Source organism: Populus alba, chromosome 10, assembly GCF_005239225.2.
Source record: "Populus alba chromosome 10, ASM523922v2, whole genome shotgun sequence".
Lineage (NCBI taxonomy): Eukaryota > Viridiplantae > Streptophyta > Magnoliopsida > Malpighiales > Salicaceae > Populus > Populus alba.
Window position 1 is genome coordinate 17,068,459 of NC_133293.1, and position 23,118 is coordinate 17,091,576.

Genomic DNA, 23,118 nt, shown 5'->3' on the forward strand with positions numbered 1-23,118 from the left:
ATAATATATGAATGGTTTCCCCATTTTATCTATAAAAAAAGGGACCGTTGCTCCCATGGAACGTGCAATAGCCTCTTGGAATGCTGAGAGAATAAGTTGCTTTACATTACATGTAGTTCCCGGAAATAAGGAAATGTATATAGAGTTTAATGTAAAAGGGCCATGAAGATGCATAACATTTTCCAGCTGCAATGATTTTGTATTTAGCAGGCACAATATGCATCTGCTCTCTGTATCTGTCTACGCCTATTTCCTTTTTGCGCCTTTTTTTTTATTTATTTATTTTGTAAATCCCTTTTTAATTGTTAACCGAACCGATTACTCTTCACTGCATTGTAATTGCTAATTCAAGGCGTTGACAAAAGGTATATTACTCTAACTTGATGGTTCCAAGGATCAACAGTACGAATGTACGATGAACACGCCATTCTTTTTCCTTGAGGTAAAATAAGAACCATGATATTATTAGTTCCTCTAGCTAAAGCAACCTCTCTACCTGAGCCCCGACATGCATGTTGATCAGCTCTCCAACAGCCCCGGGACGTGGGAAGATTTGGTTTGATTTTCTTCCTTCCTTTCCCTGTCTGGAAAAGGGGACAGTAGAAAAGGAAACTGCATAACAAAGTGGGAAAGAAACTCTAGTTGAGATGATCTAGATTGACAAGAACCTACTAAGAGTCTTAAATATTATAATGGAAGAGGAAATCCACGGAGGTGTGTGGAATCCACGCCCGACTCTCGCACCAATGCTACCCTCCCAGTCCGTGCCACCTTCAACAAAGAAAAGAAGTACTCTAAATGATAAGAGAAGGAAACAAGGTAGGAAATTCCATTTCATGAATGAAACTGAATTCTGGCAACAAGTTAAATTGTATCACTAGTGTCTTCAAATGCGACACAATTGCAGACTAAACCACCCTCAATGAAACAACTGTTAGAAACAAAATCAGCTCCAAACATTCCTGAGACAGCATAGTTGTTACTATGTTGAACTAGTGGTAACTTAAAATCAACAGATTGAAAAGATTTAGTCTAGATAATTATGAAGAGGCCAGTCCACATGGAACTACCAGATGGATCTTGAAAAAAAAATCTGAAAACTTCAGCGACTGATGAAATTAACCAGGTTCAGCAAGAATCAGAAGACATACCTCACATATTCCATATGGCTCCAATATTCTCTGCAGAGCAACCATCTTATTAAAATCTCCTGTAAGCTGAAATGGATTCGAATGGCTAGAGCATTAGAAATAACAAGGACAAATAACAGGAGATTGGAATAAACCACGGAGAGAGGCAAATACTGTCATAAAAATAAATGAGAAGCTCCTGAATAGCGTGCAATAACAGGCATCCTTTAAGCAGCACTCTAACTTGATTTTAATGCAAAAAGAAATGGACTTTCAGTTGCCAGATTAACTTTCGGGAAAGTGCAAGTAACCAGTAATGTGTTATATCAAGTTGATAACTGATTGATTTTAGCAGATTGTTCAAGTAACAAGACTAGTGCCGACATTTATCTTGCCATCCCCAGTTCATTCCTTCAGAGCTCTTTAACTACAAAAAGTTGAGACAAACAGCCAACCAATTTGAACTCCAGCATTCAAGAATTGATTTTAGCATTACGGTGCTTCTGGTGGACTTGATAACTATGTTGTGCAGGTATTGCTCCACTAGTCAAATCCAGTAAGACAAGAACTACGAAATGTCATGTTTTTCAGGCCACAGCCCCCAGAGATCTTACATTTTTTCTATGACAAGGAAACTTGACCTGCGCCGTTCGAACAAGGAGCAGGTAAACCCTGGGTAACTATGTAGCCAGGTAAGCCTCATGTACCAGAAATACAAAATAGTCTAAGTCTCCATGGAAATAAATAGATTTTTCAAAACAAAAATCTCCGGCACAGATACCTCGATTTGCTCCAATACTAGGATGATGTGAGATGGTATTTGAGGATGCAATACTCTCACAAATTTGCAAGTCAGGACACCATTAAATAAAACCCCAAACACCAGTCTAATTAAATCTCCGCTGCACCATCCTTATCCTTTCAAGCACCACACATTCACCAATTCCTTGTCATCCCTAGACCTTCATCAGAAGACCTTAAGCGACCAACCAACTGATACTTCAGTTTGCCAGCCCTTAAAAATAATGCTTGTCTAAACCCTTCACCACAATACCCAAATTGTAAAAATAAGTTGAGAAGCTAGGAAGAGTACATTCGATCAATATATCAACCTAAGTTGACACAGACTGTAAATAATCTTAGTTTTACTAGACAACAGGTAGGACCAGCCAAGTCCTATCCTGATATTGATTAATGTCTTAATCATCATCACAGTAAGATTGAGGTTTGTCTTGCAAAAAGAAAAGGCAATTAAGTGTCGGTGTATAAAAATGCTAAATGAGAGATTAGGTTGGTAAATGGGAAAGAAATTTACCTCAAGAGTAATTGTGTGATCAGAGACGTCAACAGCTTTTGCCCGAAATATTCTAGCAATATCAAGAACATCCCTCCTAGCAGCACTATTTGCAGCTATCTTTATCAGAGTCAATTCTCGTTCTGCAAATGGCGAGTGAGTAATATCGCGAACCTGAATTAAATACCAACTTCTTTGTCATCCATTATGTAATTTAGACTGAAATTTCATTCAAAAGATAACAAAAACCATTGCAAGAACAGATCAATACTGCAAAGTTTAACAATTGAAAGAAATCAATCATTCAACAAGGTCACAAATTTTTTTACAGAATCTGTAAAAAAAGAAATCTGTTGGGATCTTATATTTCCCTAAGTTTAGCGAATCTCTCTCTAGGTAAAAGGGAAATTAATATTAAGTGTAAATATAGACTAAGGGTAGGATGGTTAACAGTGCTTATAAAACTTTGTTCTTCAAGATTATAAAATTCTTCAAAAAAAGATTTATTGAAGTGCACTAATTTTTTTAACAAAAACAAGATTCCTTCCGTAGACCATCGCATCCCTCTAGAAATATGATATAATTGATTTAGATTCTAGATTTAGTTATCCAGGTCCTCGACATATATAACCTGATATTGTTTCATATATAAGATTGGAGTGCATCTGACTCTCATGTTTTTACCAAACACTTTTGCAGAAAAAACTTATTGCCACATAAAATAATAGCAATTCCGACTTCCATGTGATTTCGAGGCCACTTGGTGTTCATTTTCATTTTCTTCCCTTTTTATTGAGATCATGTAGTTACTGAAATGAGATGCTCAAGGGTAGGGTTTTTATCACATGGTAAGGTCACCACCCCTTACCTCATGAAAATCTATTAACTTGTGAAGTTGCTGAACCAACTTGCCAATTGACTCGTCTGTTCCAGGAATAACTGTAGTAATGCGAGAAAGTCCCTCTTTTTCAGCAAGCCCCACAGCAAGACTCTGCGAGGTTTGAGTTCAAAGAACTATACAACACGTGTAAATAATCAAAATTAGGATGAACACAATAATAATAATGATCATACTTACCTGAATGTTATAGCCTCTTCGAGATATAACCCCGGTGAGAATATTGAGAACTCCGGGACAGTTATTTACAAGCATGGATAAAGTGTGTGACCGAAGACCATTCGACTGAAACATTGAATCAAACAAACAATCAAAATTCTGTAAATATGAGAATGAAAGGTGAGGCAGCTACTCAAATATAGCTACCATTTACCATCTTTGCCAATTATAGTATATCAATTAAAACAACTGTTAACAAGTTACCAGTCCAGAAGGACAATTGAGTTTCTCATTTTAAATGCCAAATCAGGTGAATGTTAGCTCATATATCTAGTGATACAGAAAATGGAACCAAAGGAAAAAAATAACTTTCCCTGTTGACTATGATAAGAACTTGAAAATAAAGGTATAGGGTAAAAAATCTGAATCATAATTAAGTTCTGTGTCAAGATGACCTTCAAAAAATTTGCAACACGTTTGAACTGAATATTTTGAACATCGTCACTTTAGTTATCCACATACCTCATAACTCTTAACGAAATAAATATAAGTTTACTGATTAAACATAAAGTTTAAGGTTTTGAAAGGCAAACGAGTGTCTTAGTCTTACATCTTCATCATAAAGTACACCCCAATGAGCATCAAGAACTTGATTTGCCAAGAAATCATCATAAGGCTCCACAGCATAGACATCACCCTTCAATTAAAAAGACAAAAAATTCAACAAATATCCAGTCTAGCATACTAATGATCCAGTACGAAACTCACAGCATACATGAACCAAAGGAGGAATACGGAAAAAATTGTGATGTGGAAAACAAGTAAACTTCATAGAATTTTGCTCGTCTACTAGCTCGAAAACTTAAAAAACAAGTACACTTGGTATTTCTTCTAACCAAACACAGGCTACCAAACCTACATGTGAGCATCATCATGGTCATTTAAAAAGAAATCCAAAGGAAAACGCTCTTGGAGCACAAGTAGGTAAAGTGTGAAAAGAGTAGATTAAAAAAAGACGTTTTCTTCAAGCAATATGTAATCATGAACAAGTTCAGTGGGCTCTTATGATATCAGATATCACTTGTTTGAAATTTAAGAACCCATTAAATAAATAATTTTGTCTTCAGATTAACAACATATTTAGCATCAATCTTATATCAACAACAACTGTTTTGAGTTCAGCAACATAATTAACATCCCAAAAATGGCAGTAAAATGAAGAAGTTATACCTTTGAGGATGAAGTGTTGCTGCCATTAAGTGATAGGTGTCCATTCCCTGCAAGGGTGTTAGCAGAATTCCTATCAAGAGCAACACCAGATGGAATCCTGTCAAGTTCAGGATATGAAGCTGCAGAAAAACTCCAAAATGGAGCTGTCTCGCCCATTGTTTCCCGTCTCAGAGCAATCTAGACATAGAGTGAAATTCAAACCACATTACTGAAAAAAATCATCTTTAATATAATCAATGTTAAACTTAAATCTCTATTTCTTGTACGTGTGAAATAACATTGCAGACATTTACACACGTAAAATATTGTTTTGAGAAAGGAATTCCGGAGTTTGAATATGCTTGGAGACAATTTTAGATTTGAAGTTGTGCAGGAAAGAGCTGCATGTTTTAAGTAGACATTAGTTTAATCTATTAGGTGAGGTCTCAAGAATAGTTTTATGTTACTCTCTGGCACAAAGAAACAGGCATTGTACCTTTCCAGTTCTAGCAAGTTCTTTGATTCCAAACTTGCTTAAGTTCCTTTGAACAGCAGCGATCTTCCCAGGGTCACCAGTGACCTGACACATGAAGATAATATAAGCAGACCACAATCTCAGCCCTAAAAAGTAGAAACAAGAACATATTTTAAGTAGACATTAGCTTGCCCTCAGGCAAACCGCATAAAGTAATTGTTCTGTGATTTGCACTTCTAATTATTTTACACCGACCAGTCAAACCACAATCTCATGTGGCTAATAAGAGGATGCAAAATACATGGAAACAAGCTAAACAGGTTTGGACTCCGGAGTAGCTATAGAACAGCAAGAAGTTTTTCTTAACATTGTTTCCAACTTTGATCTTTTAAGTTTCTTGCACAGAAGGCTTCTGCCCCACAAAGTCTTTGACAAATTTATCAGTGCCCGTCTAGAGTGCCTAGAATTTTAAATCAGACAGGTTTCCCAAATTAGATACGATACGACTGAAATCCCCAACAAAGCCTTGACAAAATTTACCCTCCAGGCATCTAGCTAGACCAACACCATCTGATCTCCAACTCTAATCACTAGTTCAAATGAACATTAAGCATCGAAGCCATAGGATGTAAAACAAGGAAAAAATTGCAAAATGGTAAAGCATCCTATCAAAGTCACCTCGATAGTAAGTGAATGTTCTGAGATATCAACAATTTTGGCTCTGAAGATGTCCACTAACCACATGATCTGAAGTTCGAAGCAAATAAAAAGAGATCAGCTACCTGAATGCGCGGTGACTAATAAAATAAATGATCTTTGAACTGTAACACAATGGAGAACTACATGCTCAAGGAGAACTAGTTAATTCAATTGCTTAGCTTGTTTGCATTGGAGTAGTCATCAAAGAAATAATACATCACACAGCTTTTGAGTGGTGTACAATTTGTGTACATAGCTAAAACTAAATACCACATTATTACCTCAGCACGAGTACTTGGATTAGCATTGAGTTTTATGAGCATCAGTTCACGTTCTACTTGAGGGTCCCTGGAGATATCTTCCACCTGATAAATCCAATCAGAATTATCAGTAGTAGAAAAGTGTTTGTAAGGGAAGAACAAATGCAAGGGACAGGCAATAAAAATTATTTGTGGGTTTTTGTCAAATTTTGTGACGTAGGTGGGTCTGAAGAATTTGATAGTTGAATCGTTAGCCCGGGGATTTGTCGCAATTTTAACGTGCTAGTCAGGTAAAGTTAAATTCAAGAAAAGGCATATTCATTTAAAATAAATAATCTAACAATAAAAGCTTTATTAAATTAGGTCAAATTTTATCAGATAATTTTAGAGGCTCGGTTTTACATGAGTTCGGCTTACTATTACCAATCAGAGTTCCAGAAAAGCCTCGAATTAGATTTGACAGATGCTCTTTCGACCCATTTCGATAATTTTTCTTTTTCTTTTTAAATTTTAAGTTCTATATTGTCTTTCCTTTTTTCAATGAAGATTATGATTTTTTTTACAAGGTGGCTTGTTTAAAAAACTATAAACCTCGTTAAAAAAAATATATTCACTAATAAAGTGCGAAATTTAGCTAATTTTGCCCTTCTTCGTGATTGTTGTTTCCTGTTTCCGTCTGCGTGAGTTTGCCTTGTTAAGCAGAGATACTTGGAAGTTCATAATGGATGAGTCTTAACCTTTATGACATTCGCAAGCTTGTTAAGCTGTTCTACAACTTGCCGCAAGACCTTTTCAGTTCCACAGACAACTATGGTAAAGAGAGCCTTATCCTTGTTCAAACCAACAGCAAGGGATTCGATGCTGTAACCTCTTCTAGCAAAGACCCCTGCAATCCGATTTATCATACCAATTTCATCACCCACGAACACTGAAATTGTGTGCCGTTGCATCCTGAAAATAGACTTGTTAATTCATTATTTAAGGTTCCATCTTGGGTTCTCTAACCTATATTATCAAATATCTGCCACGCCATCGAGCTTCTAATTTCTTAGTATAAAAAGAAATGAAGAACAGGATTGGTCTAGTGATCAGGAGCCACTACTCACCGACCAAAAAAAGCAAATCAAATCCCAATAATAAAATATAGTGCCAGCAAAGCAAGAATGAACGACTTAAACACTTAAAGCACAAAGGAGATTATTATTGATTAAATTACCATTTTTAACCAGATAGAAAACATGAACCCACTAAATTCAACGAATGAAGAGATAAAACAAGGGAAAAACGACAGCCCTTTCAATTTCAACTGAAACCCAATTGAAAAGGAAACTTCTTTATATATATATAACCACGGTAACAAAAACATAGACCGCCCCCCCCCAAAAAAAAAAAAAAAGTTATCTTGACATGAAGGAGCAAAACAAGGCCAGAACAAAAGAGAAACAAAAATTGAAAGATCACAAAAATGGAGCTTGAGTTAGAGTTAAAGACTTACTTGGAGCGAGTCACGGTAGGCACAGAATCAGCAACAGACGCTGCACTCCCATTATCTTTGCTAATGGCACAGGAGACCTTAACAGCATTGTTGCTCTTCCAAGTAGAGGGCCTTACAAAATGTACAAAACCAGAGCTTTTCCTTGAAAACCCACCATCAAGATCCAGTTTGGAAGGCGGGTTTTGAGCTGTAATGCGACTTGAGAGCAGTAAAACAGAAGCCGCCATGACTGATTGCACTCACTTTATGCGGCTAGCTGGAGGACATGTATTTAAGGGAGAAGGAGAGATGACTAGCCTCTAATGCTCACAACTCACAAGTGTTCATGAACTTACATGTATAAAAAGAGAAGGCACTTATGGTTAATAGCACGTGGTCCCTTTTGCTTGTACTTTGAAGTGAAAGGTAAAACCATAATTATTAAATTCAAATTTTTAATCGTCAATGGTCGGACGGATTGATGGAGATTGACTAAAACATTAAAATTATTTAAAAATAATAATAATGATTTTTAAAATAATTTATAATAGTTTACTTTGTCATTGATTTAGATTCTTTTATTATATAGAAAGTGTAAGTCTTATCACAATACTTATCTTTTTTTCCACGTGGTTTTTCAACTGTTTACGAGCACGTGGAGCTTTTTACTGCTGGCCCTGAAATAAATTGTGTCGCCGAGGTAATTGCCGCGTGTCCTTTATTTGGACCACTATCCATCATCCCTCAACCCTCATGTCTAATTTTCTGTTGATAATTGCCTCGCGTGACACCACGTTTAAAATATTCCAAGAACATACGGCAAAAACAAAATTCCCAATCTATTGAAAAAGAAAATTGTACATTATTACAATTACAAACAAAACTAAAAAGCATCCGTTTTTTACCGTGCTTCAAATATTGTGTATTTTTTTATAATATATTTTGGATTGAAGCGGTGTATTTTTTGTAATTTTTATTTTAATTCTTGAATTTTTATTTTGCATGATTTGGCTTCCAAATTAGCTCTTAATTATATTTTTTTTAAAATGGTTAAATTGAAAGATAAAGGACTAAAATAAAAATATTCGGTAGCATAGGGGTTGCAAGTTTTGTTGAAACATTCATTTTAATCTCTCGTATTTTTTAGTTATTAGATTATTAGTCCCTTGAATTTAAAGACAATACATTTTAATACCTAACTTTATTTTTCTAATTTTTTAGTTTTTTGTTGGGAGGAGAGAGAGAGTCGCTGAATTCCAGCTTAAAAAGAGAAAGTGGCTTGCATGAAATATTTCGACCACCAAAATGGTTAATTTTTGTGTCAAAAGGTTTCATATGACAAGGGAGGTTACTTTTAGGTGTTTGTTTACCTTGAAAACACCTAAAACGACATATATAAACTCGAGAATAATTTTTGTTCCTAGTGGATTTCGGTTTTTGAGCGGTTTTTTGGTTTTTTGGTGGTCATAGATTGGTTTTATAAGGTCTTTGGGGGGGGTTTAGATGTTTTTGAGTCAAAATGGGTTGAAAATAAGATTTTAGGTGAAAAAAAAAAACAAAAGACCATGTTTTTTTCAGCCACCATATAGACTGGATTATGGGGTGACATGACAACGTGTCGTCTACTGACATAAACAACACGTCCTTTTTAAATATATATACTTGATTAAAATTTTTTTAAAAAATAATGGCCCATGCGCAGGCCATTGCTTTATTGGGTCAAGCACTGGGTCTAGCTTGTCAAGCCCAGCAACGCCTAACCTAGTTTCTTTTTTTATTTTTATATTTTCAGTTTAAGTTTTCTAAAAAATAGTGTGTTCTTCGTGTATATTTTTTCAAATAAATTTAGGTTTATGTTTTAATCAGATTGTAATTATTTTTAAATGATATTGAGTGTGTTTAATTTTTAAAGAGGCAGGTATGATTCATCTGTAAATTTTTTTCTTAATTTTATATAGATTGATTTTGTTTTTTTTTTTAATATTTATTTTTTATAAGATTTTTTATATGTGCAGCTTGCATTGTTTTTTTTTTTATTGTTCAATAAATTTTTGTGTATGTCGATTTCTATTATAAATTTTATGTGTTTTTCGATTACAAATTTATTTTGATAGAGGAATTCATTAAACATAACTATGTAAATTAGCCGTATTACAATATTATATATCTTGATCTTTATTTTTTACTTTGTTTTCTCAATTTTATTTTTGTTTATTGTTGATGATTTTTTTATTGCTTTGCACAATTGTTATTGAGTTGTTTAATTAGATGCGTGCATAAGTTTTTCGATTTACATTTAAAAGTTTTTTTAGTGTAACAAAACATGTTGAAAAATCTGTGTATTCATTTTTATTATTATGTTTTGATGTTTAGGATTTAATGTTTATTCTTATGATGTTTTTTTTTCCTTGAATTTTTTATGAAAGTTTCATTGTTTTTATTTTCACCTTTTAATTCAAGTTATAATATATTTTTTTTGTTTTTGATTTTTTTCCTTTTGTTAGTGTTTTCATTCTTTTCAATTTAACTTTCAAACTTAAAAAATTTTGTTGACTTTTGATTTATTTTTTGTTGCAATTGTAACATTCATTATTTTTATTGATTTTTTTATTTTGAATTTTTTGATCCACTTGAGTTTTTTTCTCGATCCGATCCTTTTATATTGGGTTGATTTGAAACTTGATGAGTTGTTTCAATTGGCTTTATGTAGGATTCTCACGGTGTGATAAGGAAGTTTGACTATTAATTGATACTTAATTTGATCAAATTGAATTCAATTCGATTGTATTTATTTAAAACAATTAAAGCTTTGTGAGTCAAATTTAAAGCTAGTAGATATAACCAACCATTTCTTTTTTCTCAAACCAATGACTAGAGTGTAAGAAAAGGAAAAAATAGTTGGCATGTGTACTACAAGTGCCAACATGTGAGGAAAGCTGTCATGCTTTGACGGGGATGTGACTTCCTTTAACCTTTGAAAATGACCTTCCTTGTATTGTTAGAATCATCTTTCCAGGGTTTTATTATAAGGTGACACATGTTGGGGTTAGGAGTCTAATATGGCTCCAGAAACCCATTCTTCTTTTCTTTCGTTTTCTTTATATTTTCTCTATATTTTCCTTGATCCTTACGTTTGAATCTTTATAAGATAATGAAGTGGGTTTTCACGTGTTTTTTATGTCAAATATAATTTTTATTCTTTTAATTACTATTTTTTTTGTTATTTTTTTAAATGATATTTTTTTCTCTTAATTTTATCATTCAATATTAAGTTAGTTGATAATTAAACCTTGTAAGTTTTTTTGATTTACTTGTATGAGATGATCCTGATCTCATTACCCGGTTATAATTTTTTTATGGTTAACTTGGATTTTTTTTTTCTTGTTGTTTTTTTTTTAATTTTATCATTTAGCGTTGGGTTTGTTAGGGACTACACTAATTTTTATTTTATTTTTTTTCTATTAGATTATTTTGGTCTCATAATCCTAATCCTTCTCACTTTCCTACCTTGAATTTCATGCCAACCCTCTAAGAATTGAACGTGTCTTGTCAGTTTCTATTTATATCAGTTTTTTTCTTTGTTATTTTATCATTTGTTTTGCTTATAATACTTTGTTAAACCTTTTTTTTTTCAATTTCTCTAGTTAGCATTTTATTTCTTTAAATTTTGTACCCAATTTGATCATCTTTCTTTTTCATTGTTGTTTTTAATCCTTTCCTTGATGATTTTTTTTCAATTATTCCCTCATTATTTTATTTTGTTTATTTTTTTTATCATGTTTGGTCCTTATTTTTTTATTGTTATTTTTTTTATTACTTTCTTGATTTTTTTTATTTTTCAAATCAGTCCCTTGTTAATTTATTTGATTCAGTTTCCACACCATATTTGATGCTTATTGTTTTAATTATTTTTTGTTAGTTTTTTTTTTATATAAAAAAGTTGGATGCCCTACATACCGGCTAGTTTCTACTATAAATATATGGCTTGAAGAGCTACTACTGTAATCCAACTCCTGTCTGGAGCTCTCGTGGAGGAAAACAAAATATACGGACGAAGCAAACATTATATTGCATTAAAATTACAAAAACCTGTCTCCGGTGTCTCTCCGTTTAGGAGGAGGACATGGCTGGAAATGGAATACGACCTGTAAATATTGATGACGCAAGCTGTGAGTACTCTACGGTGGGGGCTGCATTGTATCCGAGTAGTGCTGTCAACGGTCCCCTGATAGTCCTCACCTTACGGGTTCAATGTCTCGAACGTAATTGTTTGAATCTTGAAAATCATACACGGGCCCACCTTCCTATAACAATTATATCAGCAATCCGCCATGTGAAAAACACTTTGTCCCTGTAAATCCTACTAGTTAACAAAGATATGGATGATTTTATGATATAAAACTGATTATATAAATAAAAAATATTATTATTTTTTAAATATTTTATTTGAGGTAAGTTGTATTGTTAATTTTATCGTAAATTACTAATATTTTATTGGTTTATACTATAATGGTTTGTGTGTAATATTCCTGACTCTGGCACAAGTGAATATTCAACTACGAATATTTCCGACTTTGATGTTGGTAAATATTATACAGCTATAAAAAAAAAATTTTAATCAGTATTTTTTATTTTTGACTCTGGCGTCAATAAATAAACAAATAAAATAAATTTTATTTTTATGCATGCATATTTTTTTTTATTTTTATGTAGCTAAGTAAAATACAATGAAATAAATTCGAATCAGTATTTTTATTCATGATTCTAGTGTCAGTGAATAAAAACAAAAATAAATTTTATTTTTATACATACACATTTTTTATGTAGCTAAAATAAAATAAAATAAATTTAAATTAGTATTTTTATTCCTGGCGTCAGTGAATAAACCAATAAATCTATATTTTTTCATTTATGCATACACATATTTTTTATTTTTTATTTTTTTATTTTTGGGCTGCAGTAGCGTGAATTATAATTCACAGCTACTGTAGCTGTGAATTATAATGCAAAGGAGAGAAGAAGAGACTTACCTGGTTCAGGTGCTGCCGGAGGCGAAAATGATGACTGGCCAGTGTTACTCCGCTCTGTTTCTGCTTTTCGTCTACTCCTATGGTTCTTGCTTTCTTTATTTCTTTTGTTTTGGTTTTCCCCGCTCGTTCCCCCCCCCCTCTTAGTCTTTCTCTGTTTATTCCTCCCTCCTCTGTGTTTCCACGGTTCTGTGCTCCACTCTGTCCGTCTTCCCCCTGTTTCGTCTTTCGCACCTCCTCTGTGTTTTTTTGTTTCTGTCTTCTGCCCCCCTGTTTTCTTCTCCGGTTCTTGGCCTGTTCGTCCCCTGTTTTTTTCGATCCTGATTGGTATCTTCCAGAATCATTGGCGCTTCTATTTTTTGAATCCGTGTGCTTATCTTCCTTCGGATCTGGTTCAAACTTTTGTTTTCTCAACATCTCCTCGGCATATCGACGCCACAAAGTTTCCCTCTCTTTTGTTTCCAGTCGCTCACTATCTCTGTTTTCTTGCTCTCGTTCTCTGTCTCCTGTGTTCGTTTTTCCTCTGCGTCCCTCCTGTTTTCTTCTCTGGTTCTTGGCCTTCCTTCGGTTTGTTCGGTTCTTTTCTAGCTGGTTTCCTCTGCTCGTTCCTCTGCCCCTCTCTGGTTTTCTCGTTCAAAATCCCCCCTTTTCCGTGGCCTTCTCTGGCTTTTATAAGGCCAGAGAATGGCTTCTGTTCGTGCATTCGTGCCTCACGATCGTGGGGCACGTTGATCTCCATTTTTTGAGAAGAAACAGAGGAGCATCAGTCTTGTAATCCCTTCGTGGCCCCGGAAAATAGCAACATGGGGATCGTGGGCAGGAGACGTATTTTGAGTCACTTCCTGTTGAAACGGTCTCTGGCGACAAAGTGGCGAAGATAATCAATAGTGGTAAAAAAAAAAACGGCACCGTTTATATCTGGAAATGGCTATTTTCAACTTGGCCCTAAACTTTGACAATTAAGAATTGGATCCCTAATTTCATTGACTAAAATTTCCAGTTTAATTAAATCCCAAAACTTTCAATTTATGTTGTCTTGACCCAAATTTCAATTTATTTCTCATTTTTATCATTTCAAAAAATAAAAGGAGTTAAAAATTGGGTTATGACAATATTCATAGCTTAACTTGATCTTAACTTATTTTTATTAAAATTTATTTATAAAAAAATAATTTTGAATTATAATTCAAAGTTAAAATCCCTAATCAAAAGTTTGAAAATTTAACCTCTACCATACAAATAATAACCTATAACATATCCTTTCTTTGAAAAAAGTTATTCTAAGTTATTTTATTGAAATAAATTTCTAATTTAAAATCAAATCAATTTATTTTAATCATAAGTTGTTTATAAAAAAAAATATAATCAAGTTTAAAGTCAGCCAAACAAAATTCTTAAAATAGTTATATTTTCTTCTGTTTCAATTTCAGAAATAAACTCAAGTTTTAAAAGAAATATATATATAATTGCATATAACTGTAAATTACTTCCTCACCTCCGAATCACCCTATTCAACGGTTCAAACCCATCTATAAGATCCCATAACTGCCAATGACACTAATCCAACGAATACAACACAAATGGGCTCCACTCATATAAGCCTAATATCTGCACTGCAATATACACGAATATCTTTCCATTTGTCGCCCCAAGCCCAGGCGGTACAGGCACAGCAATTTGCTCTCCCCTCTCCCTCCCGAGCTACCTTCCATCACACCATAAACTAAAAACACTCTCTGTACTCCATTTTTTCACTCCTTGAAGATTTCCAGGGTAACTGTCAAACTCCTTCCCTGCCCCTCTCTCTAATTCTATGATTTTAAATCAAATCTTCATGCTTAATACCTGACCATCATCAAATTCAGTTATCGTTAATCACGTAGAATTTGTTTAAATGTGTTAATTGTTTGTATGAATCGAAACATTTAGCTGTTGCTAGGTTTATATAGTTTCTACTATTTTATGGTTAATCTTATCTTTATTCATCAAATAATCGTTATGGTTTGTTTGTTTGTTTGTATTATCTCTCGAGCTAATGTTATTTGAGAAATTAATTATCTGGGTAACATGAGATGAGGTTTTACTGTTTTTTTTTAATATCTATTTATAATGTTTAATTAGTATTAATACTGTGAACTACAGGCTGGCGAAGTCAGGTGTGTGTATCGGATATGAAACTATTTGTTTAAAGCTTTGCTAGATACTGAAATTTGTTGCAATAATAATGGCTTCGAGAGCAATCTTGCGGAGAAAGCGATCCCTCTTTGATTCCCTGAGGGAACCGAATTGCCTGATTCGGGGGGGTTTTTCGAGTTTCCAGTACGGGCGAGGACCGCCTCAATCAAATGACCTGCTAGAATCGAGATGCGTTATCAATCATCCGTTCGGGAGTACTGATAGTAGAAATGAAAGAGGTTTGTCATTGGTTTCCAGGGATGGGGTGTCGAAGGTTTTAGCCGCAGCAGGGTTCCTTAGGCATAACTCTTTTAGATATTCAGGTTTAGGTTGTGGAATTGGAAATGGAGATTTTGATTCTTCTTTGGGCATTAGGTGTTATTTGCAGTCTGTAAGTTATGCGTCAACAGCAACTGCTGGTCAACCTGAATATGGCCGTGGGAGTGATAGAAATGAACAACTGGATGCCAAACAGGTGAAGGAAGCTTCACCGGAGGAGTGTGATGAGGCTGTTGAAGATTTGACCGAGGTAAAAGCCAAGGCTAAGGCTAAGCAGGCTCATGAATCCCAAAAGAGCACTAAAACAGTAATGCAGAAAGTATGGGCGAAGCTTTTGGGAATTGGCCCGGCTTTGAGAGCCGTTGCTGCTATGAGCAGGTTAAAAATTCTACTCCTTGTTTCTTTTGGTTTGAGTTGAGTCAATGATTACACATTGACAATCTATTCTTTATTTAGGGAAGACTGGGCTAAGAAGATTCGTCATTGGAAGGATGAATTGAAGTCTACGATGCAACACTATTGGTTGGGTACTAAACTACTCTGGGCTGATGTCAGGATTAGCTCGAGGTTATTGGTGAAACTTGCCAATGGGAAGGGCCTTTCTAGAAGGGAAAGGCAACAACTAACACGTACTACTGCTGACATATTTAGGCTGGTTCCTTTTGCTGTTTTCATCATAGTTCCATTCATGGAGTTTTTGCTGCCAGTATTCCTAAAACTATTTCCCAACATGTTGCCATCAACCTTCCAGGACAAGATGAAGGAACAGGTAGAGATACACTCTTTGAGCTTTGTTAGTTCAATGGTCGCAATATCAAATGGTTTTGTAGGAAAAGAGTTGGTGTTCCTACCTTCATACCCCAGTTCCATATTAAATGCTTGATTTGTAGGAGGCATTGAAAAGAAAGCTAAATGCAAGAATTGAATACGCTAAGTTTCTTCAAGACACCGTGAAAGAAATGGCAAAAGAAGTTCAGAACTCTCGAAGTGGAGAAGCAAAGCAGACAGCAGGAGATCTAGATGAGTTTATGAACAAGGTACTTTTTTCCTTGTCCTCCTCCAAGCAAGAGAATGATATCTACTTTATGTTTCTACTCTTGTATCACAAACTAATGTTAGGTTTCATTCTGCCATCCAAACAGGTTAGGACAGGTTCTCGTGTTTCCAATGAAGAAATTTTAGGCTTTGCCAAGTTATTCAATGATGAGCTTACTTTGGATAACATTAGCAGGTCCTCATCTCTGCTGTCACATCAGTATTTCTGAAAGTATCTTGTCCTTTCCTTTCAGACCACCCTTGATTTAACAAAGTGCTATTTTGGTTGTTATATGCAGGCCTCGTTTAGTAAGCATGTGCAAGTATATGGGTATCAGCCCATATGGAACAGATGCATATTTACGTTATATGCTTCGGAGAAGACTGCAAGAGTAAGATATCTCTTGTTAATTGTTTTTGGTATTTCTAGGAATTCTGTTCTTCTGCACCTTCATAAGTGAAGACTAATGGCGTGACCTGTGAAGAATGTTGGGTTTTTTCCTTATTAGCCAACTCTTATTTCATAATTGATTTATAAATTATCCAATTATATATAGTGATTTGAAAAAATTGTTGAAGTATGTCCATCAAATCCGACTGTTAATGCTTTATGAAATGGAGACATACATGTTAAGATCCTTAAAAGATTTGCAGAGAAGTTATTGCCTATTTGAGGACTCCGATTTCCCAAAAAGGGGGACAAGAAATTTCATGAATCTCTATATAATTGGTTAAATTCTTGCTTAAAGCCTTTTAAGCTTGTTAAATCTGGCAGGATCAAGAATGATGATAAGATGATTCAAGCTGAGGGTGTGGAGTCCCTCTCTGAAGCTGAACTTCGTCAAGCATGTAGAGACCGGGGCTTACTTGGATTGCTTTCTGTGGATGAAATGCGGCAACAGGTTTGTCTAAATTTGATATTTGTAACTCTTACATACATGGCAGAAAAACAATGATAGGGTACACAAGAGAAAAGAAAATGTCAAAGCCCGTGGTTGGAATCAAAATCTATTTATCATGGTAATTACATGAAACCATGACCACGGTTATGCTTTTTGTATCAGCTGTAAATAACTATCACTTTCCAGTTTCCATGCAGTTAAAGAGCCAGGCTAGTATTGTAAACAGTGAAAAGATTTTATCATAACTATTTATTAAAGGTTTTCTATAAGTACTGAGGCAATTGCTATTTATTTTAGCGGTAATTGACATTGCCTTTCTTCTTTGTTTAATTCACCTGCCTGGCCATGAAAACTCAGATGTCATGCAGTGACCTAAAGCTAAGTTTCTGGTATATACGATAAATAACAACTCATCTCAGCTCTTCCTCCAAATAAACTTTTCACCCCCACCCCCCCACACACACACCTGCATAAATTGCCAACTGTTAAGAAGGCCAATGAGTCTTCCTCTAGATTTGCTCAAATAACAGGGCATGTCTGAAGTGAATCTCACTACTCAGTTTTCAAAAATGCCATGCACAAAAATACCATTGGTCTCGGTTAATTTTTATCCTATTCTCCATAGAAAGTAGAGAAAAGCTTCATGCTGTTCAGGAATGTAAATAATTATCTTTCTGCGCAGTTGCGTGACTGGCTGGATTTATCTCTTAATCACTCTGTTCCATCCTCTTTGTTGATATTGTCTAGGTAACTTAACACTTCATTTTTTGTACCTTTCTCAAGAAAAATGGTTGCAATCTAATCTTTTTTCTTTATTACTCTATACAGAGCTTTCTCTGTTTCTGGAAAAGTGAGGCCTGAGGAAGCTGTCCAGGCTACACTGTCATCTCTTCCGGACGAGGTTGTGGATACTGTTGGAGTTACAGCCTTGCCATCTGAAGATTTAGTTTCAGAAAGGAGAAGAAAGTTGGAGTTCCTGGAAATGCAAGAAGAACTGATCAAGGTTGGTTATTCGTTCGCCACTTGCTTTAGCATTTTCCTGTCTCTCAAACCCAACAAAGTAGTTGCATTTGCATATTAATGGTTTCGTTGCAGTCCAATAAAATCCTATACATACATTCATAATATGTATGCTGCATTTTTGTGCACATGGGAGTGCTGTGCTAATAGATTTCATTTTCCTGTTAGCTTTATTTTGACGTATTCCTTGAAGCTTTCTTTTAGTCATGATTTCTCCAGTTTCTTTTTTTCATCTACCTATAGCTTGTATAGTGTCCTCTATGCCATTCTTAGTCTGTTTAGCTTATATTCATAAATTCAGCATTTGAATAATACATCTCATTACAAAATTCTAAATGGTAAGGCATTGCCCTGTTATGGACTCTTCAGTGTGAGGCTCAAGGCTATTACAGTTGCACTAGCGATGGGCCTTGGCTTCATTGTATTCTTCTGAACACATAATCCTAATTTAATTGTCTTGAGCATCCTTGCTGGTCGTGGAGCATATATAGTAGCCATATGCTGGTAGATTTATTGTGCTTTGTTTAAATGCTTTGCTTCTTGGCTAGTTGTTCTAAATAAGCTATTATGCAGGAGGAGGAGGAGGAGCAGGCCAAGATGAAGGAATCTGTTAGTAGTCAAAAGGACGTGGCTTTGGAAGAGATGACTATTCCAACAGCTAGAGAAGCACAAGAACAGGCGAAAGCAAAAACATTGGAGAAACATGAGCAGCTTTGTGAGCTTAGTCGGGCATTGGCTGTTTTAGCTTCTGCATCTGTAAGGACCAGTAACATTTGTTATCCGCTACACATTTTTCTGTTATGATTTTATAGGTTATGTCATCTACTTAACCCACTTTATTCACTGCTACCTATTCCAGTCTGTAAGCAGGGAGCGAGAAGAGTTCCTGCGGCTTGTCAAAAAGGAGGTAGGAACAACCAAATTGTTTCTGATTTGTGATCCTATACATCTAATTTTGAGGGCATATCAGGGGATGACATCACTCTTTTCTGTTTCTTCTTTTAACAATCTTGCTGTTACATGACTTTCTAAGAAATGGTGGAATTTCCATGTTCTTGTTTTTTTTCATTTTGAACCTCATGAATTTAAGTCATACAAGATCCACCGTTGACAGCCCGGTTCAAGATCGCCCTTGAGCTTTCTTGCCATTTTTTCACTGTTAGGCTGTATGAATGCTTTGTAATGTCTGTTGTTCCATGTGACATGAATCTTTTTTGTTTCTGGCACTATCTGCTCATTTAGTTTATATGTTATGAACCATGATAATTTGTTCTGTATGAGATTCATCTTTATGTTTCTGACTTCATCTGCACATTTAATTTATATGTTCTGAATCCTGTAAGAATTTGTTCGGGTATGGTTCAAACCTCCTAGATGCCCTGGCAGTGAACCCCTATCCATTTGAATTAGACAGGAAATATACTGCACCAGTTCCTCTTTGGAATATGATGCTTGTTCCTGGGAGATTAAACTGGTAATGCTATCAAAGAATTGGTCTTTTTCTTACTATTTTTGCTCTTCTGTTGATTGATGGTCTTGCTGAAAGCTGTCTGCTGAGGGTAAATTTCTTTGTAATCATTCTTGTTGGAGGTAAATACTATATTTGGTGTTGATAGAGTTTTAATAGAGCTGTCCTTCGCTTATACAGGAATTCATATACGTTAAGCAAGAGAATGTCCTGACCTTTAAGGAAACTTTGATAACTCAATTATCATCTAGGCCATTCTCACTTAAATAGCTTCGCAGTTGGAGTCCGTAGATTTGAGCTTTGCTAAGCTGCATTTCCTGCACCTCACTCATTTGTAATGTCATTCCAGATAGACTTGTATAACAATATGGTGGACAAAGAAGGTACAGAAGGCGAGGAAGAAACTAAGAAGGCATACAAAGCTGCCAGAGAGGAGAGTGATCATGCTGCCGGAACAGATATCTCTGGCAAAGTTTCTTCAGCCCTGATCGATAGAGTAAGTTTTTTGAAGAATTTTTTTCTTTGTTAGCTTCATTGTGCATTTTTTAAATTTACTTTCAAGTCTTTTTCTTATAGAATACCAATGCATACTATTTGAAGCTCTGAACTGGAATGTAACTGAGGATGTTGCTGTGATGTGTGCAAATTTCAGGTAGATGCCATGCTCCAAAAGCTGGAAAAAGAAATTGACGATGTTGATGCTAAAATTGGAGATAGATGGCGCCTGCTTGATAGGTTTGCATATTTCTGTTTTCAAAATTGTGGGGATTGTGGTGGTTTTATGTCGAACACACTCTGGAACTGCACATGGAAATTTCTTCAGGCTACTCCTGAAGAAGTTTTTCTGAAAATCAGCTTGATATCCGTGCTTGTAGCTGTCCAAAAACATGAGTCTAGTGATGTACATCGCACTGCATCTTACAAAGTCATCTGAATAACGTAAATCAGTTAAAAGTTCATTGTGAAATCTCATCTCACAGAAATTTATAGACCAATTGGATCATCTATCTGGCTCCCATGTCTCAATGCATCCCCCCCCCACCCCACCCCCCCAAAGAAAAGAGGCATATTTGTCTTTTTGATATCCTAGGTGGTAAACAAAACCATATGAAATCAAAATATTTTTCTACCTTAGAAGACAGGTTCACAATTTGGCACTACTTGTTTGTATTTAGTTGCTCATATGTGAAGATTGTCTCGATGACTTAGGCTGTGCAAGATGATACAGGAGCAAACAGCATGTATAGTTTGGAATCAATCTGGCAAATTAATGGCTCGATTTGGAGATCTTAGGGTTTTCAAACAGATGAAGTAGTCAAGTAGAGGATAATGCTTTACGCTTGGAACATTATTGCTGGTTTCATAGCAATTGATTTTATTCGATGTTTCACATTTATGTATATATAATCTGAATTTGCTGGTGTCTCAGCCAGTGTTAGGAAATGCTGCTGATCTTTGTCCCTGCAAGATGATTACTATTTACATGCCTCGTTCAATTATAAGTTGTTTGCTTGCGTTAAAACTCACAGTTTTCCATTGCAAGCTAAAAAAAAAATGAAGGTGCCCTAGACTCAAGAATTTTGGTTTGAACTCTGAAGTGGTTTTTAAGAATTACCCCAGTAAACCTTTCATTTTGATGTCAGGGATTATGACGGTAAAGTGACTCCTGAGGAGGTTGCCTCTGCTGCTATGTACCTCAAGGACCACTTGGGAAAGGAGGGCATCCAAGAACTCATAAGCAATCTTTCCAAAGATACAGGTTAGTGATGAATTCCATCTTTTCCTGTCAGATCTCTCACTATCACCTTCACTAGATGAATAATGTTTAAACTACCGCTATAATATAATTCTGTTGTGGTGTTATCTACCAATCACATAAATATGCAATTTTGGTTTTGTTTCCTGAGGATTGTTTTTGTATGCAACATACTATGTAGATGGAAAGTTTTTTATGTTCTCGTAGTAAAAAGGTTGCGACAACACCCCTCAGTTTATTATATATAGATATATGCTTTACATTATTCTTCATCCTTTTGTTTTAACCTCCAGAGTATAATTTACTATTTACTGTATTTCCTTGCAACAGAAGGAAAGATCCTTGTGGAAGATATTGTCAGACTAGGCAGTGAAATGGAAGATGCTGATGAAATGGAGAAAGGAAAATCATAGAAAAAATGTACCCAAAATTTTCTTTTCTTTTTTTCCTGCCGACTTCCATCTTTTCGGTTGAGTAGCTGTCCTGTTGGGCCATGTATTCCGTTGACTAGACACTGAGGATGGCACCTGCATCGGTATCCATGAAACTTGAAAGCAATGGGGAAAAAATGGGGAAGGTAAGGAAAATGAAAGATTCTTTGTCAACAGAAGGTACTGAAATGCATATATCGGATCCTCTTCAAAATGGCATCTGTAAAAGAAAACCAAATATGAGTGGACAAATTAATACAATCATGACCTTGTTTAGCATCGTAGTCTAATAATGGTAGCATTGTTGTCTGTTGATGACATCCTAATGCCTTTTTACGTGGGTTTTTTAACAGCTAGAATTAATCTCCCTTGCACGGCTGGCTGCTAAAGAGTAAATCCCGGAGATTAAACACCCCCTTGCAAGGGTAAGGATAGTACCAAAGCCACCAAACTGCCTTCCTAAATACCACCGGCCGTTGACCCGACTAGTTATTGTCTTGCTTACCTGCCTGTCCAGTCAAGCTACTTGGGAGCTACTTCCAGCTAATGCTGATCGCCGGGAACTCGGGTCGTCCTGTTCCACGGTTTCATGTGCCAAAACCCATCAAATTCTGTGTGCCATTTCGTTATGTAGGGGATCAAATCTGTAATGCTGCTTGGAACTCGAAACAGGCCATGGGTACACTCGTTGCTTCACCCCAGGATATCAGACATCATGAGCGTCAAGCGTGAAAAATGTCACGTGCATACCCAGTCCACAAGTGTATTGACTCCTCCCATGAAAATATAAATCAAAACTAATTTTGGTTACTTTTATCACGAAAACTAAGTGTAAATTGAAAGTATTGTAATAAAATTAAATATATATTGAAAAGAAAAAAAAATACTTTGTGATTTATAATTTTAATTTTATTATAAAGGACAAGCTTTCTTTTTGGATATATATTGATTTTTATATTTTTTTTATAATGAACAAGTTTAATCTTTCAAATTATTTTATATTTGTCATCTATTTGAAAACAGACTTGTACAATCGGCATGATTCCTCGCTATTTAGAGTGTTTGGTATTGCGGTTGCTATTGTGGTGTGGTTTTAAAAAAGATTGTTTTATAAAAAGTAATTTTAGTTGAGGTTGGTTTGAAAAAATATATGTTTGGTTAAAACTGTAGTTGGAATTGAGGTTGAACAAAAAGTAGTTTAATGTGTTTGGTTAAAAAAATATTTTTCAAATCGAGGTTATAAAATAATTAAAAAATATTTTTAATTTAAATATTGTAGATTTAAATACTATTATTACATCATAAAATAAATAATATTGATATCAAATGTTTTTTTATTATTCCATTAAACTATATGCAATGTCATCACATACGAAATCTATCCAACAATAATTATATATTTCATGGTTTCTTAAGCACGCAACACC

General features: G+C 35.0%; 2 protein-coding genes across 5 annotated transcripts; one reads left to right on the forward strand and one right to left on the reverse strand.

Annotated features, from left to right (window-relative positions):
• Positions 1-351: 351 nt before the first annotated feature.
• LOC118043135 (acetolactate synthase small subunit 2, chloroplastic) lies at positions 352-8,021 on the reverse strand. Of its 3 annotated transcripts, XM_035050990.2 has the most exons (12): positions 7,620-8,004; positions 6,862-7,075; positions 6,146-6,229; positions 5,844-5,912; positions 5,187-5,270; positions 4,712-4,888; positions 4,092-4,178; positions 3,503-3,607; positions 3,293-3,415; positions 2,446-2,598; positions 1,152-1,217; positions 352-771 (listed from the first exon to the last, which is right to left on the reverse strand). In XM_035050990.2, the coding sequence occupies exons 1-12, from the start codon at positions 7,844-7,846 to the stop codon at positions 688-690; spliced, it is 1,473 nt and encodes a 490-aa protein (XP_034906881.1). In that variant the 5' UTR covers positions 7,847-8,004; the 3' UTR covers positions 352-687. The 3 variants fall into 3 exon arrangements, with proteins under 3 accessions (XP_034906881.1, XP_034906882.1, XP_034906883.1); XM_035050991.2 differs by lacking the exon at positions 5,844-5,912 and having other exon boundaries at positions 7,620-8,011; XM_035050992.2 differs by lacking the exons at positions 352-771; positions 1,152-1,217 and having other exon boundaries at positions 2,461-2,598; positions 3,293-3,438; positions 7,620-8,021.
• Positions 8,022-14,240: 6,219 nt separating this feature from the next.
• LOC118043137 (uncharacterized) lies at positions 14,241-22,632 on the forward strand. 2 transcript variants are annotated; one of them, XR_004686581.2, is made up of 16 exons: positions 14,241-14,398; positions 14,768-15,457; positions 15,536-15,848; positions 15,970-16,116; positions 16,222-16,310; positions 16,414-16,506; positions 16,890-17,016; positions 17,699-17,763; positions 17,845-18,019; positions 18,610-18,792; positions 18,896-18,943; positions 19,854-20,000; positions 20,157-20,239; positions 21,148-21,263; positions 21,591-21,837; positions 22,045-22,632. XR_004686581.2 is itself a non-coding variant. In XM_035050995.2 (15 exons), the coding sequence occupies exons 2-15, from the start codon at positions 14,850-14,852 to the stop codon at positions 21,671-21,673; spliced, it is 2,277 nt and encodes a 758-aa protein (XP_034906886.1). In that variant the 5' UTR covers positions 14,241-14,398; positions 14,768-14,849; the 3' UTR covers positions 21,674-21,967. The 2 variants fall into 2 exon arrangements, 1 of the variants encoding a protein (XP_034906886.1); XM_035050995.2 differs by lacking the exon at positions 22,045-22,632 and having other exon boundaries at positions 21,591-21,967.
• The last annotated feature ends 486 nt before the right edge of the window (positions 22,633-23,118 follow it).

Coding starts and splice junctions, on each gene's coding strand:
- LOC118043135 (XM_035050990.2), bottom strand. CDS start 7,846: ATGGCGGCTTCTGTTTTACTGCTCTCAAGTCGCATTACAGCTCAAAAC. Junction 6,230..6,861: donor AGCTTGCGAATGTCATAAAG/GTTAAGACTCAT, acceptor TGGATTTATCAG/GTGGAAGATATCTCCAGGGA. Junction 3,608..4,091: donor GTGTACTTTATGATGAAGAT/GTAAGACTAAGA, acceptor TCAATGTTTCAG/TCGAATGGTCTTCGGTCACA.
- LOC118043137 (XM_035050995.2), top strand. CDS start 14,850: ATGGCTTCGAGAGCAATCTTGCGGAGAAAGCGATCCCTCTTTGATTCC. Junction 16,311..16,413: donor ACTTTGGATAACATTAGCAG/GTCCTCATCTCT, acceptor TGTTATATGCAG/GCCTCGTTTAGTAAGCATGT. Junction 20,001..20,156: donor CTTCAGCCCTGATCGATAGA/GTAAGTTTTTTG, acceptor TGCAAATTTCAG/GTAGATGCCATGCTCCAAAA.